Source organism: Mesitornis unicolor, unplaced genomic scaffold, assembly GCF_000695765.1.
Source record: "Mesitornis unicolor isolate BGI_N332 unplaced genomic scaffold, ASM69576v1 scaffold14859, whole genome shotgun sequence".
Taxonomy (NCBI): Eukaryota; Metazoa; Chordata; class Aves; order Mesitornithiformes; family Mesitornithidae; genus Mesitornis; species Mesitornis unicolor.
Genome location: NW_010209453.1, coordinates 4,179 through 12,793, shown reverse-complemented (window position 1 = coordinate 12,793; position 8,615 = coordinate 4,179). Strand labels below are relative to the sequence as shown.

Below are 8,615 nucleotides of genomic sequence, written 5' to 3'. Positions count from 1 at the left end.
GAATTTTGGGAGCCCCACCCCTCCCGGTCACATTGGGTCTCCCCAGGATGGAGCATCTGGCTGCAATCAGCCGTGCCTTGGCAGAGGCTGCGCCGCAGCGGGGAGCACCTCAGCACCCCAGGGTCGCAGCCACAGGGAGCCCTCGGGCCTGGCAGGACACAGGAGCAGAGCCAGGACGCTGTGCTTTGTTCTCTTCATGTTGGAGAAGTTTGGGGTACCTGGCACAGCCCCAGTGCACCCCAGGAACCAGATGGGGTGGTGGGGCAGAGGCTCAGCCCCTGCTGAGGAGGGGCAGTCCCAGGGGTGGATCTTTGCCCCATCGTTGGTGTGGGGCAGGAGAACTCAGCAACCAGGGACTGAGGGGATGCATGAGAGGTGCTGGGTACCAGTTCATAGAATCATAGGATGGTTTTGGTTGGAAAAGACCTTTAAGATCAGAGTCCAACCATCGAACCAGCCCTAAGTCCACCACTGGACCATGTTCCTGAGCACAACATCTCCTCACTTTTTAAACGCCTCCAGGGATGGGGTCTCCACCACCTTCCTGGGCAGCCCCTTCCAGTGCTTGACAGCCCTTACAGTAAAGAAATTCCTCCCAATATTGAACTTAAACCTCCCCTGGCACAACTTGAGGCCATTACCCCATGTCCTGTCACAGCTACCAAGGAGAAGAGACCAACCCCCACCTCACTACCCTCTCCTTTCAGGGAGTTGTAAAGGGCGATAAGATCTCTCCTGTCTCCTTTTCTCCTTGTCTCCTTTCATTCTTTTCAGAATAAACCCCAGCTCCCTCAATTGCTCCCCATAATTCTTGTGCCCTAAACCCTTCCCCAGCTTCACAGGTCTGACACACACCATGCACCCCAAGACAGCCCTGCATGGCCCAGCTCCCCATCCTGGTGAGGGCCAGCCCCAGGACCCAGGTTCCCCTCCAGGCCATCACATCCCTGGTTCACCTCCCTGGGATTTGCACCAGCAAGAGCAGGGCAGCGCAGGGCAGTGGGTGCAGCGCTGAGGGGCTGACAGCAAACATGGAGCTGCTACAAACCACCCCGGGCAGGGAAGAAAAGCAAAAGCACAAAATGTACAGGCTGAGAGCCCGAGATGTGGCTGTTCCTGCTGGCGTTTGGGCTAATTGCTCTGCTGGGAGAGCGGCCCTTCTCTGAGGGGCAGCTGGGCACGCAGCCCAGCCTGCGAGGGCGTGAGAAGGGCATGGAGCTGGGCAGGAGAAGAGAGAGAAACTACAAATAGACCTGAGCGGCTGGATCCTTCCCAAACCGCGTGGCCAAGGACGCAAAGGATGGGATCCTGCATCCCCTGGGCAACTCGGGAGCTGGACAAGCCCATGGGGGGAAGCAAGCACACCCCGCTTCCCTTAACAGCCCCCATCACCAGGCTCCAGCAGCGGGGACCCTGTGTCATGCCCGGGGACATGAGTGCTGAGTACACGGTGTCACATTTGGGTTTGACAACCTCAAGCATGGAGGGGCTGGGTCAAGGTGCTGCCCTGGCTGGGGACAGCAGAGACCTGGTCCCAGTTCGCCAGCAGTTTCCAGATGTGAGGAGAGCCCTGGAGGAGCGCTCGCTTATCTGCACAAACTCAGACCTAATGGGAACAGAGATTAAAGAGAAGGGAAGATGTTCACCCGCATCAGCCAGCACCGACTTACAGACCTGGCCACAAACCCAGGTCTCGTGAGTCCAGGACCACCACTGCTGTGGTGCCCTCATGGTTTAGGCTGCCCAGGAGGACACAGCCCAGACACCCAGGTGAGGGTCAGGCATGGGCCAGCCCCATCAGGGACCCAGCAGCAGCATGGTCAGGGCAGGGCGGCAGCAAGGCAGGGCAGGTCAAGAGCTCTCTGCTCCACAGTGTGGCATTGAGGGGGACAATGACTCTCTCCTCCCTTTGGAAGTCCTCCTGGGCTCTGCATCCAAGCAAAGGCACGGATGGGAACCAAGGGTGGTGATCACCCCTCTCCTTGCCCTGTCTGGGGCTCGTGGCTGCCCTCAGCACCACTCAGCACCAAGTGGGTGCTGCCACCCTGGGCGCAGGGCAGGGGGATGTGTGTCACAGCACACTGTGCCATCAAGGTCCCCTCTGGCTGCCCCTGCGGGAAGGAGTCACCCCAGAGCACAGGAAAGCCCAGAGGGGATGGGAAAGGGCATGGGAACAAGGCCTGGAGCAGAGACTCCCATGGTCCCCATGCTCAGGCCATGGTTGTGCAGCCTCAGCTCCCTCACATCCCATGGGACAGGGCAGTTGGGAACGTCAGGACTCACAGCAGCAGCTGGGCTGACTTAGGCAGAGACAGACGGGTAAATTAAATAGTTCACCCCACTTTATTACCCCTACAGACAGGAGATCCTCCTCATAAAAAGGCAAACCAGGCACTGGACACCAGAGGTGGCATCGTGACAGAGATGCCCAGGGGACAACTAACACCCTACTCCTACAGAGAGGGGACACCTCCTCCTCCTCCCTCTCCCTGGCACTCTGCTGGTCCCCGCTCCACACAGGGATTCACGCCTTGCAGGGAGCAAGGATCAGGCTCAAAGAGAGGAGCTGGATGGGACAGGCAGCACTGGATAGATAAAACTGGAGTGAGAAAGGAGATGGTCTGCACGGTGGCCAGCCCATGGCAGGGCAGGTCCAGCACCCCCTGCCCAGCTCAGTGCCATGAGAGGGAGAAAGTGGGACAACACTGGAGAGAAAGGTCCTGGTCTGGGAGCTATGGAGGGCCAGGTTTGTGCTACATGGGGATTCACAAGGATCTCCTATGACAGTACCATAAATACCGAGTACCAAGCCACAGCGGAAGACATCGTTCAGCTCAAGCACCATTCCTGAGCTGGGTGGGAAGGAGGAGGTATCCTGAGCTGCACCAGTCTAACAGGACCCTCGCTTAGACCACCACCAGCCCTCCAAGAGACCTGGGGAGTGGTGCAGGTCCCACTCAGGATGTCACCACCGGGCCAAAGCTGCCGTTTCTCCACTTGGAGATGTGCAAAGGAAAGAGCCCATCAGCCTCTGCTCCATCACCCATGTCCAGTTAAATACAAAACGTTGTCCTAAAGCCCCTCTGTGAAGTCAGGCTGGTGTCAGCATCCTTGTGCTGTAGGACATCACCTCTCCTTCTAAAGGCATCATGGAAAAGACCAGGAAACGTAAGGAACCATTTCCAGGCCAAGCCCAGTGAAGGGACACAGAGGTGTCTGTCTGTCCCACCTGCAGACAGCCTGGATCAGCAGCTCAGAGGGACGGGATAACTCGTTTGGGTCTCGGGCTCATTAACTACGGAGCCTGCAGACGTGTAAACAGCGACTATGGCATCACTACCACAAACTGGAAAGAGAGATTCCCCCAGGAGGAGCACCAGTTTGGACACTGCTCTGGCCCAGTATAGAGCCACTGGCAGGCAGAGAGGGGCCAGGCACATCCCACTGGAACTTGTCTTGTCCTCTGACAGCAGGACAAGCAGGGACAGGCCACTCTTCAGGCCTGGAGATGCTGGCTGGAGTGTGAAGATCTTCTGAGAGCAGCCAAAATCCAGCAGCTCGCCCCATGCAGGCAGCACAGGCAGCGGCTGCTCCCCAGGGGGGATGAGAGGCTGGGGTGCAGCCCTGCAGTCCCTTAGAGACAGAAAAGGAGCAGCTTGGGAGCAGCACGGCTGGGGACCTCAGCAGCAGAGCAGCGTGGGGATGCTTCCTTCCCAGCTTCCTCCACCAGCAGCTCCAGATCTCAAGCTATAACAGCTGGAGCAATGGGTGCAAGAGGTTTTGGGGCAAGAGTCCCCCAGAAACTCCGGGGAAGCTTGAGGATGGGGACCCAGGTATTTAGATGAAGGTGGAGTCCAGCTGGCTCGTTTCATGGTTATTGCGGGCACGGGCCTCAAAGAGCTGCTTGATGAGGGCAGATTTCTCCTGCTCCAGCTGCGTGATGCGCTCGCTCTTGTCGGTCACCTCCTGCAAGGGACAGAGGAGGAGAAGGCTGCTCAGAGGAGGAAAACACTGGCATTTGCTGGAGTGTGAACGCCTGTGGTGAGCCCAGCTTTGGCAGGAGCATCCCAGGTACCCCTTCCCCAGCAGCCCCCAGCTCCTGACCTGCATTTGTGTCCCCCCATCCAGATGGGACGCCCCATCCCTGCCCACAGACCCTCACCCACCAAACAGCTGGACACCCAAGGAACATTTGCCACTGTATTCCTTCTGTATTCCCATTCTGTATTCCCATTCCAACCCCCTCACCTTGGTGAGGAGCCGGTTTTGCTCCTTCAGCATGTTGATGGCTTGCTGGGTGCCTGCTGGGGCTGAGGATGCCACGGGGATCAGCCTGCTCAGAGCTGAGGAGGGGTTCGCTGGCTGCAGAGGAGATGAAGGGAAGGGATGAGACATGGAAAGCCATGGCCAGCCTTTCCCAAGGCCAGAAGCCACGGGGAGCTGAGAGAAGCCCAGCACAGGATTAGGATCCCTTAGCACAACCCTCTGCAGGGTCTCCAGCGAGGCAGGCAGAGGTGGGAAGCAGTGGCAGGACAGCCAGCTCCGAGAGGGCTGACCCAGCACCTCAGCAGCATGGTTTGCTTGGTCACTTGACAATGGCAACACCTTTTTGGGGATCTCCTTCAGTCTCCCCAAATGCCTTGAGCATCCTCCAGGCCAGTCCTCTTGGCTGTCCTCCATCCCCTACCTTGCCCACATTGCCCAGTGACCTCCCCAAAGCCCAGGTAAACTCTGGCAGCTCTGGTGTGAGGGGGACGCAGGATGGGTCCCAAGCTCACACAACCAACCACAGGCTGTTAATCTGCTGCTCTCACCTTGCCAGCGCTGGAAAGGAGGTCACCCAGGCAGCGGTTCACCTCCTGCAGCTTGGGGACCAGGCGTCCCAGGTGGCTCTGGCTGCCCTCAGGGAGGAATTCCTGGGGGACAGGGAGGAAGAAGAGGCTGGGAGTTACCATGGGGCCAGCTCCAGGTCCTGCCAAGTTCTCCAAAGTCACAGAGCAGTCCCAGACCCTCCCAAGAACAAGCCCCAGACTCACAGTACTGGTTTTGTTCTTCCCCAGGAGCCTCTGGCGTTCCTGCATGAACTGGATGTGCTGGTGGTACCACTCCCGGGCGCGCTCCACCAGCTCCAGCCCCTGCAGCAGCACATCCTTCTCCTGCTCCAGCTCCTTCATGTGCTTCAGCTGCAGGACAGAGCACGCAGAGAGATGTCACCTCTTCCCCAAGCTCTTGGCAAGCCCCAGGAGATGGTTTCTCCATGAGGGATGGAGGGATATGGATATGGGCAGGGGTCTCAGCCCCTCTCCCCGTGAAAAGCCGCAGAGGAGTGGGATGTTGGCTGCTGCCCGATGCTGCTTTGGATCAAGAGTTCTCTGGTTTGGGAGGGCAACCAAAGCAGGCAAAGGACAGCCAGGCCCCCTCCACCTCCTGCTTCTCCTGTTTACCCAGGGGTGCAGCTGCTCCCAAAATCGCCCCGAGGCTGTGACCATCAGCGAGGGGCACAAACACAGAGGTTTTTGGTGAGTGGCCAGACTGGAGGCTGGAGGGAAACCTGCAGCCCCATTTCCACAGGGCTCTGCTCCCCCCGAGCCGAGCACAGCACAGCTCAGCACAGCACAGCTTAGCACAGCACAGCACAGCACAGCTTAGCACGCCTTTCTGCTGAGCACCTCCACCAGGCTTTTAGGTTCAAGCATCAGCATCAAGAGGGATGTGGAGACATTTATGCACCTGAAGAGCTGCTACAAGGGTGCCCAGGGCTCCTGCCCCCAGGTCCGGCCCAGCCAAGGCTCAGTGGCTCAGCCCCTGCGTCAGCAGCGGGGTTGGAGCAGCCACCGGTCCCATGGGGTCCCCTGCTCTGCTGCCACCTCCTCCTCGCTGCGCTACCACCGGCAATCGCAGAGGAGGTGAGAGAAGAGGGGACATCCCTGGGCTGCAGTGACCCTTTCATCAGCCCTCACCTGGGGAGCACAGGCTCCCGCTGGCCCTTTCCATGCTGAAGGTACATGGAGCTGCCAGCCCTCCTGCCTCTGCCTTCTCTGCCACCGCCATGGCACAGACCGAGCTCCAGGACAGGCTCCTTGAGGCACTGTTGGGACTTAAATCACCCAAGATGCTCAGGAACCTCTCCTGCTGCCTCGGAGAGCATCTGGAGGGGGACAATTCAGCCCAGAAGTGACCCTGAACAGATCCCAGCCCCCAGGGACCACACCGCGGCCACCAGCACTTCCCCATCCCCACTGCCAGCCCCGAAGCCTCCCCGCTGTCCCATGCCAGGGCTGCTGGAAATGCCGCTCACACCATGACAGCCCCCCCACATGCACACTTGGACAGACAGACGGACAGACCCAAGGGGACGTACCCACAGGAAGAAGCGCAGAGCCTTGGTGCTCCGCAGGCTGTTGCTGAGGGGCACGAAGAAGGTGCTGTAGGTGGCAAGGACCCCCACCCAGCTCGGGCTGCAGCCCATGGCCGCCTGGCCTGTCCCTGCCCCTGTCCCACCAGGCTTGCTGGCCAGCACAGCGACCGGAGGAAGAGGCAGCATCCCACAGAGCAAGGGGACATCCCTGGCTCTGCCGGGCACAGGCAGCATCTCACCAAGGATGCGATGTTCCGGGGGCAGGAGGGGAGGGGACAGCGCTGTCCCCATGGCTGTCTGCAGATATCAAAGCGCTCAGCCTCTCCCAGGAGGTCTCAGCCCAGTTCCCCCTGTGGCCATGGGGAAATGAGGCCGATCGATGCTGGGCTGGCTGACAAACACCAGCTGAGCAGACACCAGCTGTGGTGGTGTCAGGGTCCTGGGGCTGCAGCCCCCGCAGCTCCTCCTCACTGCTCAGGATGAACCCATCCTCATGCACCCTGGGATGCAGGATGGGTACCAGTGTCCCCATCCCACCCCGGGCTTTGGGCAAATCAGCTAATGCCTCTGTGCCTGACATCCTCCCAGCATCTGCGGGGAGGTGACAGCACCATCCTGCTCAGGGGTTCAGTCCTTGCTGCACTCAAACTGCTGGGGTGCCAGGGGGTTGTTCCATCTGTGGGCCAGGGACAGATGCCCTGATCTGGGGGGAGCAGCACGCGAAGGGCAGTGCAGCACTCGGGTACATGGGGAGGGGGGCAGAAAGGCAGAGGATGTCCCCACCATCACCCCCACAAGAACACAGGGCAAGGGGAGGCATCAGCCCAGAGCAGGAGCGCGTGTGGCAGACCCGGGAACAGACCCTTGGGCTCACGGCAGCGAGAGGCTCCAGCCTGGAGCTGCACACACAGGGCAGGAGGGACCTTCCACTCTCCAAAACAGTGGCCGGGGTGGGGGTGGGGTGGGATGATCTTAGAGGTCTCTTCCAACCTTAATGATTCAATGAGTTTGTGATTCTGTAGTCACAGCATGGTTTGGTTTTGAGGAGACCTTTAAAGCCCACCCAGTCCAACCCCCATGGGCAGGGACACCTCCACCAGCCCAGGCTGCTCAAACCCCGTCCAACCTGGCCTTGGGCACTGCCAGGAAGGGGGCACCCACAGCTTCTCTGGGCACCCTGGGCCAGGGCCTCACCACCTCACAGAGAGGAATTTCTGCCTGATGTCTCATCTAAATCTGCCCTCTTTCAGTTTGAAACCATCACCCCTCGTCCCATCACTCCATGTCCTTGTAAAAAATCCCTCCCCAGCTTTCCTGTAGCCTCTTCAGGTCCTGGAAGGTGCTTTAAGGTCTCCCTGGAGCCTCCAGGCTGAACAGCCCCTGACCGATGCTGCTGCACCAGTCAGCCCTGCTGGGCTCGGGAGCCGGGTGACACCAGGGTGTGAGAAGTGGAAGTGCAGAGGTGGCGGCTGCTGCTCCGACAGCGGCCAGAGCTCGTCGCCCCGATCACTCATCCTGCAGGCTGGGTGCTGGCTCTCTTCCCAGGAAAATTTAGCTTGAGCTCACGGGCAACATGCCCAGGCAGCAGCTCCATCCCACTTGGGAGCAGCACAGATTCCTTCATCCAAGCCTCTCCACTCAGGGACAGAGTGAGGGGAGCAGATCCCTCCATCCAGGGCTGCCCGGTTAAATTCAAGGCTGATTTCTCTGCACTGCTGGCAAAAAGACCTTCACTGGAGCGTCTGAAAGGTGCAGGGATCCTCCTGCTCCAACACCCAACCGTGTGCCTTTCCCTGCCCAGGTTTTTGCCCATGTGGGAGGCACCCTGACCCCGCACCATGGGAAGGCAGGGGAACACGTGTCTCCTCCTTGACTGGCGTGATTCGGGACAGAAAGCAGCTCAGAAGCACCAGCAGGACCTCCATGTACATCAGCAGAGCTTCGTATCCAAAATACCAGGATCTGCCCAACCTGCAGCTCACACCCGCAGGGTGGGCAGGGGGGACCCACAGCCCAAACAGAGCCGGTGTCAGCAGTGAGGGACCCCATTGACCGTGGAGCCCTGTGCCAGAGCCCACGACAGGGCTGCCCCCTTACCATGCTGAAGTCCACGCCGTTGGTGATGGTGTGTCTCCGGTGTTCAGCACGGCCCCTCTGATGCCTCCGAGTGTCCCCAGCCCCTGGGTGGCCACCATCGCCCTGGGACTGCCCAGCGCCCTTAGCATCCCCACCTGTAACAGAGGAAAGCATGAAGCCA

At 59.7% G+C, this 8,615-nt stretch overlaps 1 protein-coding gene across 1 annotated transcript; it reads right to left on the bottom strand.

The window, feature by feature from the left end:
• Nucleotides 1-3,837: 3,837 nt before the first annotated feature.
• LOC104547271 (suppressor APC domain-containing protein 2-like) lies at nucleotides 3,838-8,589 on the bottom strand (the record flags this gene model as incomplete). The annotated part of the gene is made up of 4 exons (XM_010192886.1): nucleotides 3,838-3,966; nucleotides 4,815-4,916; nucleotides 5,037-5,183; nucleotides 8,456-8,589. Coding segments are annotated over 4 exons (512 nt in total), but the record flags the coding sequence as incomplete, so codon positions are not given.
• Nucleotides 8,590-8,615: the final 26 nt, after the last annotated feature.